This window comes from Cynoglossus semilaevis, chromosome 1 (assembly GCF_000523025.1).
Source record: "Cynoglossus semilaevis isolate Cse_v1.0 chromosome 1, Cse_v1.0, whole genome shotgun sequence".
Taxonomy (NCBI): domain Eukaryota; kingdom Metazoa; phylum Chordata; class Actinopteri; order Pleuronectiformes; family Cynoglossidae; genus Cynoglossus; species Cynoglossus semilaevis.
The window spans coordinates 456,698-472,782 of record NC_024307.1 but is presented as its reverse complement, the minus strand read 5'-3'; the positions used below and the strand labels follow the sequence as shown (position 1 = coordinate 472,782).

At 40.1% G+C, this 16,085-nt stretch overlaps 1 protein-coding gene across 1 annotated transcript in view; it reads left to right on the top strand.

Annotated features, from left to right (window-relative positions):
* Nucleotides 1-16,085, top strand: part of ralgapa2 (Ral GTPase activating protein catalytic subunit alpha 2) — a 105,956-nt gene that overhangs the window by 27,284 nt on the left and 62,587 nt on the right. Inside the window, exons 9-26 of the mRNA XM_017034777.2 lie at nt 326-534; nt 1,073-1,324; nt 1,493-1,669; nt 2,168-2,176; nt 2,586-2,717; nt 2,819-2,967; nt 3,077-3,188; nt 4,167-4,404; nt 5,625-5,801; nt 8,826-8,972; nt 9,329-9,451; nt 9,857-9,942; nt 10,051-10,132; nt 11,146-11,301; nt 11,544-11,711; nt 12,406-12,599; nt 12,702-12,800; nt 14,273-14,428. Coding sequence (XP_016890266.1) covers nt 326-534; nt 1,073-1,324; nt 1,493-1,669; nt 2,168-2,176; nt 2,586-2,717; nt 2,819-2,967; nt 3,077-3,188; nt 4,167-4,404; nt 5,625-5,801; nt 8,826-8,972; nt 9,329-9,451; nt 9,857-9,942; nt 10,051-10,132; nt 11,146-11,301; nt 11,544-11,711; nt 12,406-12,599; nt 12,702-12,800; nt 14,273-14,428 — 2,666 coding nt within the window. The remainder of the gene's footprint in view (nt 1-325; nt 535-1,072; nt 1,325-1,492; nt 1,670-2,167; nt 2,177-2,585; nt 2,718-2,818; nt 2,968-3,076; nt 3,189-4,166; nt 4,405-5,624; nt 5,802-8,825; nt 8,973-9,328; nt 9,452-9,856; nt 9,943-10,050; nt 10,133-11,145; nt 11,302-11,543; nt 11,712-12,405; nt 12,600-12,701; nt 12,801-14,272; nt 14,429-16,085) is intronic.

Here is a 16,085-nt window from a genome sequence, read left to right as displayed (position 1 = left end):
TGAAGTAAATTAGCAAAAATTAAGTAAATTTTTCACTGTGGCCCGGTACCAAATGACCTATGGACTGGTTCTGGTCCACAGACCGGGGGTTGGAGATACATCCGGCCCTTTAAGGGGAACTGTATTGCTAATGTGACCCCCGGTGAAAATGAGTTCGACTCCCCGTTCTACATCATTTTCTCAAACAGATTTGACTTCATCATATATGGTTTTCAGAGATGGACGGCAGAGTGATTTTTGTAAGACCTGTTTAGACTCGTCCCTTCATGTGATGAAAGTAAAAATATTTCAAGATGTTTCTTTTCCCTTTCTGCTCCTTACCCAGACCTCCCACACCACAGACCAAAACCCTTGTACGTGCCAGTCACGCGGAACAACGAAAGCACCTTCTGCACCAGGGACCAGTACCTCGCTCCGCGCGTGGCCTTCATCACTTGGCTCGTCACCTTCTTCCTGGAGAAGAAGTACGTCAACAGTGCCGCCGTGGCGCAGAGCGCCAAGAACGGCACGGAGGTCATTCCTAAACTCATCCAGGTGAAGATGACAGACGACTCACTGATGTTCAGGTTTCAAACTGTCAACGTAGGTTTTGAATCTCATTCAAAGGGTTTTTGACAGAATAACAAAAAAAAAGAATGAAACTGTTTCAGTGGAAAAAGAAATTTCTATTTTTATTTAATATAAATAAAATCATAAAAATAAGATAATCAGAAAACAGCTACCATGAAGAGATCAACTCTGGAAGTCCTAATTCTACATTAAATGTGGACAAAAATGAAATTACAGTTAAAACTGTACAAAAGAATTATTAAAAGAAAATGGTCCGTCTCAGCACTCAGTCAGTTCCAAATTTATATGTTTTATATTTTTCCCAGCTCATCTTGTGATACAGTTTCTACATTTTTACACTAAAACAGACTATTCTCAAAGAAAAAATATATCCAGTCTGTAGCTAAAAAACTGATACAATAATTCAGAATGTGACCAATTCATCGAGGAATTTGTTGTTATTGAGATTCTTGGGCCAAATATTCAAGTCTCTATCTTTTCCGGCTCCCCCTCTGGTCGCCAGACTGTCACTGCAGGCGGTAGCAGCCAGGAGAAAGAGAAGGAGAAGGAGAAAACATCGGAGGGGGACGCGAACGCACCAGCAGGGGAGCCCGAGAAGAGCCACTCCAACAGCAGCACGCTGTCAGATCGACGGCCCAGTGATTCCAGTATATGTAGCATCGACGAGGAGCACCGCCATGTCTATGAAATGGTGCACGGCATCCTGCTCTCCACCAGGGACAATGTGAATTTTGTTAACGAGGTCTTCCACCAGGTACAGTGAAACTCTGGTTTCCATCTAATTCGTGCTGTGTGATCAATATCACAATGCTTCCCTCTGCTGGATAATTAGAAAACTGCATGTTACAACCAACCAGGCCTTGAAGACTTTTGTAGTCTTATTTATAGCTTCACGTGTCTTCGTGTCCTTTCCCTTTTCAAGGCTTTTCTACTGCCATCTTGTGAAGCATCAGCAACAAGGAAGGTGATTAAGGTTTACAGGAAGTGGATACTCCAGGAAAAGCCCAGTTTCATGACGGAGCCTGAGGCAAACACCCGGGAGAGTGAAGTGGACGGAGGCCCTCAGCAGATCCACAGCACTGTATGTATATATATGTATGTGTATATATATGTGTGTATGTGTATGATATATATTTATATATGTATATAAATATATATGGACATATATGTATATACACATGTATATATATTTATATATATATGTATATATATATATATAAATATATATAATATTGTAGTGTGTGTAGTAGTGACCATGTGATGCAAGAATTGAATCATATCGTGCCACAGAACAACGTGCATTTAATCAGTGCCCCAACATATAATGTATGTTCCAGTCATATGCGTAAATATATACTGTATATTTATCATAAATATATGTACAGTAGATCACTTTAGTCAGGTCATGTGATTTGGAGCTTCCAAGCCAAAGGAAAGTATTGGCACCTCTGCCTTGGTGTTTCTGTTTTGTTTTACTAATACAAAAGGCACTGACGGTGAAATAGTGCCCCCTAATGGATTACAATATAACTACTTGAAAAAACTAAATTATTCTCAAATATGGTTTGCTTTACAAGATGTTTGTTTTAAAGTTCAGGTGAAGGCAGTGACACAACGTTTCCATCTAAATGGTCAAAATAATTAATTCGTTTTCTTCCAAGCCAAAGGAAAGTATAGGCACCTCTGCCTTGGTGTTTCTGTTTTGTTTTACTAATACAAAAGGCACTGACGGTGAAATAGTGCCCCCTAATGGATTACAATATAACTACTTGAAAAAACTAAATTATTCTCAAATATGGTTTGCTTTACAAGATGTTTGTTTAAAAGTTCAGGTGAAGGCAGTGACCCAACGTTTCATCAATTAATTAGTCACTAAAATGTATTCAGCTTCACTGTAATTGAATACAATTGTGATGAGAACCTAATTAGCTCCACTGTTGTTTATTTGTATTCGTAAAATGAATGTCTGTAAGGTGACTTGGATAACGATGGTCTTTATGACTTTCCTTCATAAGATGGAGAGTCATGGACACAAGCGGACGTCCAGCTGGGGGAGGACGTACTCTTTCAGCAGTGCCATCAGCCGGGGCTTTCTCACCGAGGAGGAGAACAGAGACGTTAAGGCTGGCATCCAGCCCACGCTACAGGTCAGTCATCCTGGTTTGACGACTTCTACTTACATGTAACTCGTTCTCTAACGTTCCACGATGATGAGTTTGCGTTGACTGGCATGAACTAACGTCCGTAGGTGTTCCTGACCAACTCATCCAACGTGTTCCTCCTGGAGCCATGTCAGGATGTTCCTAAACTCCTAGATAACCAGGTTGAGGTGTGCAAGGGTGTCCTTAACATCTATCGTCACATGATCATGGAGCACACCATGAACACGCAGACCTGGTCAGTCAGATATTCAGTCAACATGTCCACGACCAACTGTTTTATTATTATTATTATTATTATTTCTCATGTGACTTTTCTGTGTTTGACGTTTGTGTTTGTTGGACAGGGAGCAGTTGCTGCAGGTGCTGCTGCGCATCACGGAGGCGGTGATGAAACGACCGCAGGAAAACCAAAGAAAAGACAGCTTCGCTGAGAGACTGGCGTCCGTGCTTTTCAGGGTACGTCTGCATCAAACATAGCTCTAGAAACGCACGACTTTGTTCCTCGTTTCAGTTCCAAAGAAAGAGACTAACCAGGCATGGGCGCAGATGGAACTGAGGACACTGTGACATGTTTGTGTGCCACAGCTAATGGTGCGTTCAAGTTGTGCACAAATGTTGGAATTCCCACTGTTAAAACTTAAGTACGGACATATACAGGAAAACTGTATATGAAAAAAAAAAGAAAAACACCCCCAACTATCCAACACCCATATAAAAATATACATAAAACCATTCAAGTATATGTATATATGTGTATATGTAAATATACAGTATACATATATACACACATACATACAAATATAAATATGCATACATGCATACATATATATTTGTGTATACATAAATGTATCGATATTCATATACATATTCATATGTATATGTGTGTGTGTTTATATGCACACACATACATTTATACATACCCATATAAATAAATATATATAAATATATAAATACATACATATATATGTATACTCTATGACCTACTATGACTATAACTGTACTTTTTCTATTTATTATTTATTAATATTTATTACTATTTATTATTATTTATCTATGTATTTTTGAATTTTGTGTATACATATATATATGTCTGTTAAAACCGTTATGGTTGTTGTATAGTGGTTTTCCTGACAACGTCCCCCCACACCCCCCATCTTCACCTCTGTAATCAAGCATTTCCTCGTTTACCTTCACTTGCTGTAATTTAGCTGTAATTTACTGCATTTACTTCAGTTGTTTTCTAGAAGAACCCTTTAATATTTACTGCAATTGTTTCACTGAGAAATTTAAAAAAATTGCACTTGCATTTAAAAATAATATATTTTTTTGTACCACTCTGAGACTCTCTGAGACACCAGTTGTCAAAACCTTCCAGGAGGGGGCAGGTTTTCCTTGTCTGGATGTTGATTGTACTCTGTCTCTCCTCACATCCAGACCATCATCGTGGCGTGGGTACGAGCCAACCTGTCCGTATTTATTTCCCGGGAGCTCTGGGATGAGCTGCTGGCGGTGCTCTCTTCTCTTACCTGCTGGGAGGAGCTGGTGACGGAGTGGGCCAGCATCATGGACTCTCTGACTGTGGTGTTGGCACGCTGCGTCTACGGTCTGGACATGGCCAACCTGCCGCTGGACAAACTCAGTGAACAGAAGGAGAAGAAGCAGAGAGGACGGGGTGAGGACGGGGCTTCGGGGGGGAACCGGACAGGAAGTGAAAATATTTTCAGAAATAACTTTTGAAAAGTGTAAAATAAAATAACAGCCCTACGAAGGTTGGGTTGGGTGGGTGGTCCGATACTAACGTAGACGGTTCATGAGTTCGGTTGGCACTTATCACTTACACATTGAAAGTCTAGAAGATTCCATCGCAGCCCTCTGACCGACTTTGCACTGTCTGGCCAGTAGGGGTGTCTATTAGCAAGAATCTGGCGATACGATACGTATCACGATACAGGGGCAAAAGTACGATATATTGCGATTTAATGCAATACTATAGGTATTTTTTAGGTAGATTTATTGATTGATTTATACATTGGAACACAACATTTGGAATCACTAGAGAAGAAAGAAAAAAAAAAAAAAAAAAAAAGAAAAAGAAAATGAACCAACACCAGGAATATTGGACTGGGAATTGGTGAGAAAAAATCAATAACTGATGGAGGAGGAGATTGATACAGGAGAGGAAATATCGCGATATTTCAGTGTATTGAAATTTTTGTACACCTCTACTGGTCAGTGAGGTACCTCCTGACCACTTGCAAAGTAACAGTTTCTTATGCAAAACCTACTGTATAACAGTGGTTACCAAAGTGGGAAGCAGAGAGTTATTGTTTATTGGGGGGGTCAAATACATTTTTATTAATTTTTTTTTTATTTGTGCCACAGTAGGAAAAAGTTTCTTCATTTATATTAAAAAAAAAAAAACAACAGTTTTCTAGGAATTATGGTCTTAAAATTTAGTGGAATTTTTAAGAAGTACCTATAATTTTGTCAACACATTGACTTTACACTATTCACACGTGTAGCTAATGACAAATTAGCTTAGTGACTATCAGGACGCGCTTCTAATAAATTATCAATAATTTGATATTATCAATGTCGATTATTTTATTTATTATTATTATATTATTATATATAATATAATGTGTTATGCATTTATTATTTTTATTATTATAATGTATTTATTATTACATATTATATAATTATGTATATATTGTACTGTCATACAATTATATGTATAATATAATATAATATATAAACATTCTATATATATTATTTTATTTATTATATTATATATATATTATATAATATATATATTATATTTTATTATATATTTTATTATAGTCACCTTTAATTTGGTATTTATTTATTTTGTGTTTTTTCTGCGCACGTCAGGAGTGATCCAGGACTCCCAGAAATCGGCGGTGGCGCGTTCTTTCTCACTCAGCTGGAGGAACCAGGTTGAGCAGTGCGGTCAAGGGGCCCAGGAGCCCATGAGGATCCGCTCGGCCACTACATCAGGAGCTCCTGGTGTGGAAAAGGCCCGGTACAATGTGAGACAGAAAGCCTCTGGTAAGTTAACATCAACACTATTGATGTTTGAGCACGCTAGGCTAATGTTGTAGCCGAATGCTAGGCTAATGTTGTAGCCGAATGCTAGGCTAATGTTGTAGCCAGGTTGTGTTATTCTAGTTCTGACAGAAAAAAACCCAACACCAAACCATGGGTTTTATTAGATCAGTAGGATTAGCCTCAAGACAGGTCCGTGTGGCCACAACCGCAGGTGCAATTGAAAGGCCCCACACCAAAGACAAAGAGACAGATGACCCCTTATTGTTCCCCTCGTACGTCACTGGCCAATGTGAACATGTTTCCATGTCAGCTCCATTGTAGCGACAGGCCGCGGTTCTTTGACAGCGTGTCAGAGGACACTTATTGTCATGAGCTGAGTGCACACACTGCCCCGCCCTAATCTGAGGAGAATGTGACAGGCTGGTTGTAGGTTTTGCCCGGAGTTTCCTGTAGTTCCTGTCCTGGTTGTTGTCGTCGCCCTAACAGGATGGAAGGTTCATGTCTCAGACGGGGGTCCCAAACTCCGATGAGCTGGGGGCCATTGTTGCCACCGTCAATTTATTGGAGGCACACATCAGTGTTTGATGTTCTATACACAAATGTAGGGATGATTATGCTAATATTAGCATAGTTATGTAATATTATAATAATATGAATCATTATCGGTTTTTCCTCCGATAATGAAAACCCGATAACGTAAAAAAAAAAAAAAAGATGTGTGACCTAAAAATAGCAACAGAACTTTTATTCAAACACAATTGTTGTAAATCGTGAAAAAAACTTCTGTCCCCTAGAGGGGGCATGGCAGAAAATAATTGTGAAACACTGCTTTAACCCATCGTCTTAGTGAGCAGGCGGTAGTTACCTTAATTAACCACCAGGCCACCGCTGCTCCGTTATATCGGTATCAGATGGTAACGCAAACGGATATTTAGTGTTCGGACAACATCAGCATAACAGATATCGGCAAAAAGTTAATATCTGACATCCCGAAAAAAATAAAACACGCCTACCTTACACACAGAAGGTCCTGGGTTCGATTCCCCAAAGACATCAAACATGTGGGACAAATAAATCCTGGGCCAGGAATTTAAAACACCCCCGGTCTGAGACATTCAAAGACCTCCGTTTTTTTTTTTTTTGTTTTTTTTTAGCTGTGTTTTGGTCATATATGCGTCCATCCCCGACGCGCTCCATACACGTCCAGTAAACACGCGTCGTGGATGGTCCTGTGTTTGTATTTATGCACCTTCCCACTCGGCCCGTTCAGATGCGTCTGTGTGAGCACAGACACTACAGCTTCAAAATCCTCTTCCCTATTCTTCGGCCCTAATTGGATTCGAACCACATTGATCTTCAAAGGGCCGACGGTCGTGCTCTCCGCTCCTCAGGAGAAGACCCACACATCAATTGCCCGTCCCCAGTTTATTTGATAGTTTCATTAAGAAGGTAATTAATGCTCATTAATATGCATACACGGGAGGCAGCGCTCGGCCGTAGCTGTGCAGCAGTATCTCTCTCCCACACAGGCGTAATTAAAGTGAGCAGAGAGCGGAGAATAGAGCTGCCCCCCCCCACACGACCCCCCCACCCCCTCCACGTTCACTGTCCTCTTTGAGATTAAACCTGAAGTGCCATCCACACACAATGACAATGCCTCTGCGTTGACAACTGTGGAAACTTGGCTGCACTCATGCATGAAAATACAACAAAAAAAGTATTGTTCTGACAAATACTACGTCTAAACAACAACAGCAACAACAACATGGTGTGATGAATATTACGCTTATACAACCTCCGGACATATACATAATTAAGCTGTGTTTACAGTGGGATGTTCCTGTTTGTTTACAATTGATTTAATTGGAAATGATCATTTTATAATATTTAAAAAGCAACAGTAAAGTGAAAGATTATTGATACGTTTGTGTAGTAATTTTTAAGGTTTCATCACAAATCGCACGATGTTGTTAAAAATGTAATGTTTTTCTCAGTTTAAATGACAGATATTTGTAATGAAATCTTCCAGGTTTCTCAGGTTCCAGAGATATCGTGTTCATTTTTTGCATTTCTTTTTTAACAGTAACAATTACCAGTCAATCAGCAACTTTAATCTATGTATATGTATGTTTATATATATATATATATATATATATATAAATTTATATATTTTACTTTATATTTTTATAAAAGTGTTTATTTTGAAATCCTTACTTGTGATGAGAATACAAACTTTTTAATATTTGTGAATGCTGTCAATTGGGAGAAAAAAAAATCGTAATCAGCAAAATTGGTATCGGCGAGACACACTTATTAAAAATATCAGAAACGACACAAAAAATTGCAATTGGTGCACCTGTAGTAATAATGTAATTTTGCCTGGCTGAAGGACAAACTTCTATTAATTCTCTATTACTTTTACAAATGGACTTTTTGGACTCAACCGCCTCGACCAGTTTCTTAGGTTGAGGCTTTGCCGTTAAAGTTGACTTTACCGAACAGATAATATATATATATATATATAACTATATATATATATATATATATATATATACATTTAACATATATATACGTATGTATATATATATACATATATACATATATAAATACGTATATATATATATATCACAATGTTAAATAAATTAATCACATTAAAAAAATCACATTTAAATTAAAAAAAAAAAACAGTACTCTCCATCACTGCTAGTTATGATCAGGTCGTTTAAACCCCAGTGAGAATTTCTAAATGGCTTTTAAATAAAATAAGTTGAGTGTCATCAGCGTAGAGCAGCACTGTCATTTATACAGCATAAAAAAGGAACCTTTGTGGAGCTGACAGGAAGGTTGTGTTTCTGGTTTTTGTTTGTTAAATAGTTCCTGCTCATTCATGTATTTTCAAAGGCAGCACCTTTTTTTTTGGCATTTCTATACTTTACTGTCACTGAATACTGTCTTCTTCCCTTTACTTTCTTTGGTATGTCCACTGTTTGTCTGCCGTCTTTGTTGTTCTTGCCCTGATGGAAGCTAAGCGAAGCCAGTCCATCAGCAACTGTGTTCATCTATACGAGGCTTTGCCCACTACTAAAAGTGTTCCTATGCTGCTCCACACTGTGAGCTCTTTCTTGCCTGGTATCTCTTCTGGTAACTCTGCTTGCTCTCACAGACTCTCAGGTAATGTGGTGTTTTCTGAGAGCTGCATGTGTTCTGTGTTTGTTTGTTTGTTTGTTTTTGTTTGTTTCCACTGCCGTCCTGCCTTTTCACCTGACTGTTACCATCTGTATGTTTGCACGACATTGGTGTTAGTCTGAGTATCATGACCAGATCGAGTCTCTCCATCACCACTGCATTAACGTGACCTCACTCAGTCCTTCCGTGTGTCCAATGAATGTGTCTGAATTTTCTTATTATTCATTAGATCTAATGAAGCATCCCACTTTGTTTAAACTTTAGATTTCTATTTTTTGTTGTTGTTTTTTTTGCTGTTTTATATTTGAAGTAAATGTTGTGAAACCTTTTGCTTGTTTTAGACCTGGAGGAGTGTCAGTTGTCAGAATGTGGCGGGGAGGAGGAGCTGGGAGCCGGGGATAGCCCCCTGCCACGTAGCAGCAGCACCTCTGACATCACACAACAGCTGTCTGAAACCCTGCCAGGTAAATTTTGACACAGAACATCTTCAGCTTTATTTGTTTAACACAACAATATTTATGTCACACATGTTATTAAGTTGCTAAATCAAAGTCAGTGTTTCCCATATTTTCAAAGTCACAAACCTTTGCGACCCAAGTCAGTAGACATTATTTGTAAACTCCTGGGAAACATGATGCAAGACGACCCCCCCAAAAAATCTCTTGCGACCCACCTAAGCGTTGCGACCCAGTCTTTGGGAAACAATGCTTTACATAACTCTTGTTCATTGCCCTTGATGTTATGTTACCAAAGAACCCTGAATGTGGTGTATAAGCAGAAAAGAGGGGGGGGGGGGGGGGGGGGTGTGGGGCAGTAATTTGATCTTTTTTAAATAACTCTTTCAAATAATGTGTTCTGTTTCTCTTCAGCCCAGAAAAGAGAGTGCTCCCCCGTGTCCTCTGGCTCGGACAGCAGGACGTCTGACGGCCGCAGAGAAAGCTTTGAACCCCCGGTGGTGAGGAGGACCTTGACATTTTCACATCTTAAAATAAACGAAAAAAATGAAATTGGTTTTAGTCATTCACTGATATCCTCTGAAGTGAAAGTATTTCTGTGTTCTTAGATCCACATCCGGCGAAGCAGCAGCGCAGCTGAGACGGAGGACGGACACGTCACCTACACCAGGGTTAAGCTCAGGGAGAAAAGTAAGAATTTATATCATTTGGTATTTGGGGTGTAAAGTAAGTATCGATACACGTAATGATATCGTATTGATATCCTACAGCAGAAGTCCGGTCGGCCGGTGTCAGCCGTTACTGTTGAGCGGTAACGCCGCGACATCGTTGAAGGATCATTAAATTTTCAAAATAAAACATCTTTCAGTCTTTCTTCTGTTAGTGCCAGTCTGAATGACCTTTGACCTGTTGTTCTGAAACACTGACAGATTATCTTTGAATGAAAACAGTTAAGGGACATGACTGGATTATTAAAGTCGGTTCCATAGTGTAGCAGCTAGCATGCAGTAGTGTAACCGCTGTAGTGTAGCGGTTAGCTCGCCTGCCTCCGAAGCAGAGAATCCTGGGTTCGATTCTCAGAGGCACCACATGCTTTGCGCTTGCTAGTGTCAGCCTGTTAACAGCATATCTGTTGCTAACACAACAGTTTCTCAAATATGGGATCAGTATAGTACGAATTATGAATACATTTTTTCACTTTGTCCCACTGTGGCCCAGTACCAAATGACCTACGGACCAGCACCGGTCACTGTACTCCTGATCTGTCCTCTCCTGATCTGTCCTCTCCTGATCCCGTATCAATCTCCTCAGTCATTGATCAGTTCTTGATTTTCTCCAATATTCCTGGTGTTGGTTCATGTTCTTGTTCTTTTCTTTCTTCTCTAGTGATTCCAAATGTAGATCCCTCTGTTCCAGAGTTAGGAACTGATGTTCAGATGGAACAGAGTCTGAGACTAGGATCACACTGGGGGGGGGGGGACTAGGATCACCCTGGGACTACAGCTACACTGGGGGGGACCTCAATATATTGCTGTGCCTGCAGTATCGCAATATATATTGCAATACATCGTATCGTGGCTCTGTATCGTGATACGTATCAAATCGCTAGATTCTTTCCACTCTTTCATTCCTAGTCAGTATTTGCTAGGAGTTAAAACACAATATATTAATATATTGATATATTTCCTATAACTTCAACCCAGGTGAAAGTGTAAGCAGTGAGACGTCCAATGGCTACCTCAATGAAGCGGAGGTGACTTTTGACGAAGAGGCTGACTCACAGTCAGCCCACATGGATGTGACGGCCGACCCCCGCAGTGAGGGCAGTCTGCTGCTCAGCCACACTGACGCCCTGGCAGGTACGGGAAGTAAAAAAAACAAAAAAAGAAAATCTTGATTAAACATCATCATATTTTCTAATGTTCAAAATGATGATCTAACCGTCAGTCCCTCAGGTTTTAGCGCCCCCTCCAGTCCGCTCCCCCCCTCCTCGTCTGTAACTGTTTTTGTCGTGTCATCATAAAGTTGTCTCATGTCTCTTCCTTTGCCCCTCCCCCTGTTCCTTTGTTGTTGTTGTTTATGTTGTTGTTGTTTTTTTTAGGTTCTGAATGTGCCTCCCCCACCCACTCTGCCCCCCCGACCTACCACTACCACTACCCTCTGAACCCCCCCTCCTCACCAGCCCTGCTGGTGCACACAGAGTGCCCGCGGGACTGCCCCCTGGACGACACCATGCATCAGTCTGTCTTACACATGCCACGTCACCTCGGTACTGCCCCCTAGTTGTTCGTCATCGCCTCGACTGTCAAGACTAAACATGTTCTGTGCTTCTTAAAGTATCAGAGGCTTGTCTGCATTCTCCATCGCTCTCTTTTCACCACCTGTCGTCGTGCGTTGCAGATCTGTCTGTGACTAAAAATCACTGCGTGTCAAATTCTCTCTTTGTTTTCCTGTAAACCGTGATTTATTTGTTTAACTAAAAACAAATCTTTAAAACGCCTCAGATCTGCCACATCATTTTTTGTTACATTTTCCCTTCCCAGCCTGTGCGCCCTGATCTTTTTTTCCGCCTAACCACTAGATGGCACTGTCCTCCTACAGCTGACTCTGAGTTCTTTTTCAGCCCATGCATGTGACTCCTGCCTTTTTCCCTCCCAGGTCTTGAAGTACTTGAATTAATTTCAGCAGATGAAGATGTTGGTACTCAGATACTGTTGGGGAAACATGCAGCGACTGATGTTTTTTAACGACCGCTCTCACAGAAACAGAATGACTCTGGAGTTTGTTGTCATGTCATGTTTGATTTTAAAAACCCGTTCATGGAATGTTTTTTTTTTTTTTTTTGGTACAATCTGCATTTGTTGAGCAAAATATTATCAATCGAAAAAGTTTAGTTTTTTGGTTTGATTTAAACCTTGGTTTTAACAAACCGTTTGATCTATGGCTTCTCTGTGAATGTTCAGACAGCAGCGAGTGTCTGGCCGACGATGTCAGCATCATCGCTGGTGGGACGCTGGCTGGTTGGCATGCTGATTCAGCCTTTGTCCTCTGGAGGAGGATATTGGGTATTCTAGGAGACGTCAACAGCATCAGCTGCCCCAGAATTCATGCCAAGGTCTTCTCCTACCTCTATGAGCTCTGGCACAAACTGGCCAAGGTATATTTATACAGAGTAAACGACGACTTCAACCACCTTCACGTGACAATAATGGATTTACCAAGGCTGTTAACTGACACTGAAGTTACTGACTATTTCCAGATCCGGGACAACCTTGGTATAAGTCTGGACAATCAGTCTTCTCCCCCGCAGCCTGCCTTCATCCCACCGCTGCGCATGTTGGCGTCCTGGCTCTTTCGGGTACGTTGGCATATTTATTTGTTATAAAAACGCAACCTGCAGCTTCCCCGTCACTTCTGAGCAGAGGTTGGAACAAACAAACACAGTTTGAATACTTTGTATCTTAAATCGACAGCACTGGAGCAGGGGTCACCGACCTTTCTGAAACTGAGAGCTACTTTAAGGTCACTCAGTAATTACGAAGAGCTGCTTGTTTGATACAGACTTCACCAACAACGTAATAATAATCAAAAAGAAAACAAATGACTCATCATCGTCAAGTGGAACTGATTCAAAAAACACAGAAACAGTACAGTGTTTCACCCTCTTGTTGACTAGTTTGATTTTTTACCACATACCCCACGGGCCTCTTAGGTAATCCACAAGGACTATCAGAGGCCCCCGGGCCCCACTTTGGTGACCCCTGCACTTGAACATCATGTTTGTTCCATAGAAATTCTAGTGAAAATTGTGATCACCTTCATAGGAAAAAGCTTTTTTTTGGACATTCACCACCCGAAAAATTCATCAAATTTTTTAAGAAACATTTCTTAAAGTTTTCATTCAACAGCAGCTGTTGTTTTTTTCACCTCCACTAGTTGCTCATTTGGGTTCACGGGCCGCATACTACCATATTAGATGTGATTAGAAGTGGGCCGGACCAGTACCATCATAACTACAAATAATTTTCATTCAACAGCAGCTGTTTTTTTTTTCACCTCCACTAGTTGCTCATTTGGGTTCACGGGCCGCATACTACCATATTAGATGTCAAGTGGGCCGGACCACTATCATCATAACTACAAATAAAATTACATCCATGTTTTTCACCTTTGTTTTCATGCAAACAAGTACAAGTCTATTAGATATTTACTGTGAAAATTATTTATTAAGACACATTAAATTTATAATTTTACAAAAAAAATATCCTGATCATAAGATGTTTGTGATGTTTTTTTTTTTTTACTTTCAAAAATCATGGCCTAGCGGGTCAGTTTTGGCCCATGAGCCTTATCTTTGCCATCCCAGTGTTAAAGGGAAAAACAAAAATTTGAAAACATATAAAATTTAAAACAGTAGAAATAAGGGATTTTTTTTTACTAAAATGATGTTTGTGATGTTTGTTTTTTTTTTTACTTTCAAAAATCATGGCCAGATTGAACACCCTAGCTGGTCGGTTTTGGCCCATGAGCCTTATCTTTGCCATCCCGGTGTTAAAGGGAAAAACAAAAATTTGAAAACATCTAAAATTTAAAACAGTAGAAATAAGGGATTTTTTTTTACTAAAATGTTGTTTGTGATGTTTGTTTTTTTTTTTACTTTCAAAAATCATGGCCAGATTGAACACCCTAGCTGGTCGGTTTTGGCCCATGAGCCTTATCTTTGCCATCCCGGTGTTAAAGGGAAAAACAAAAATTTGAAAACATCTAAAAAAAATTTTTTTTTTTTTTTTTTTTTTTTTACTAAAACCGTTGTCTCCCTCACCATCACAGGCCACGATGCTGCCAGTTGAATATAAGGCTGGCAAACTGCAGGCGTACACACTGATCTGTGAGATGATGACCAGGCACCAGGACCTGCTGCCCAACAGTGATTTCTTAGTTCATCTCTACTACGTCCTCCATAAGGGCTTCACAAGCGACGACCAGGTAGAAACAGCCGACCACCGCTCAGTCTCAACAGTGTGTTGTTGCGTGACTCGGCACTAGAGGGCGCACCAATAAAACACATACAACACCTGTGCAGTTTGTCACTGAATAAGAGCATGTGTTGACTTGACGTTTACTTTTTACCCTGGTGGCGATGTATGGACTTTCACATCAGACTGACAATAATGTAATAATGTGTCTTATTGATTTTTATTGATTTATTTATTTATTTATTTTAAATAATTTGTGAGCGGTTTCCAAAACAGAGTTGTAGGGGAAAAAAAAAAAAAACAACCCTTCTGTGTTTTATCACAGCATCAGTTCGTGCGTCGCTCCTCCAGGATGGAGATGAAACAGAAACAAAGCAAATACTGTCGGCATAGAGGTGTATTTTGGGTGTGTGTGTGTGTGTGTGTGTGTGTGTGTACTGGAGTGCCCTCCTAGTTTGGTTTCTATTGCACCTTGGCAAAGCGACAAGCTTGTTAGAATGTTTTCCATGTCGTTAAATAATGTTTTGAGCCCCCGCCGCGTATACGTGATTAATTAAGGATTGACGTCTGTCGCGCTCCGTTAGACTGACATGTTGGCCAGGGGCCCAGAGTAGGCAGTCTGGACTGCCAGTGTGTGTGTGTCAGTTTGAAGGAGCGGTAGGGGAGCCTGGGGAACGTAGTGTAGAGTAGAGCAATGATGGGGAGGGTGGGGGGGGGGGGGGACCAGGCGGGGGGCAGGCAATGCAGCGAGCAGGCAACATTCTCCAGCTTTTGTTGTGGCTCTGTATAATGCGTCAGGGGGCCAGAGCCAGGCTGGCCACTGAAGCATGTTCAAATTGGCCGGAGAAAAGAGTCCTCACGCCACACAATAGAAGACAGCCGCACGCCTGCTTAACATAAGAAAGTGGCTCTTACTGAGCCCCCTCCTCCTTCCTCCTGTGCCTTGTACCCGCGACCCCCACTGCTCCCAAAATAGGAAAAAAAAAAAAAAAACATACTTTTCCATACAGGCAAAGACGTAAATGTCCGATGATATTTTACGTTACGTCACAGTCTGAGTTAAATATCGGACGTTTTTAGATTTTAATTTTCTTGACTTGTTCTCCTGTAGCTGTGAAAATTGCAGTATACTGAAATATCGCAGTATTTTGTGTATTGATATTTTACAGTTAACAGTCAAATATTCAAGGCGTTGGTTCATTTAAACCTCCTACCGCTTCTTGATTGTACAAGGACTTCATATATTTGCGTGTATTTGAGACTTTGATTCAAACTATTTTAAATTTTTTCACATGTTTATCCAAAAAAAATCCTGCAAATTCTTTTCTTTCTTCTCTAGTGATTCCAAATGTAGATCCCTCTGTTCCAGTGTTAGGAACTGATGTTCAGAATTTGACTACAGTTACACTGCGGGGAAAAACTCAATATACAGTATCATCGTGACTATAGTATCACAATATATTGTCTCGTTGCTTCTGTATTGCAATACGTGTCGTATCGCCGGATTCTTGCAAATACACGACCCTTGATATTGAACTATATGAGGTTTTTATTTTCCCGACATGTTATAGTTTTGGTTTTATATAGTTGTGATATTTTTGTTATTATTATTTTTTATCTAAATTTAATCTTATTAACATTTTAAAAATGTGGCGAAAAAAAAGACT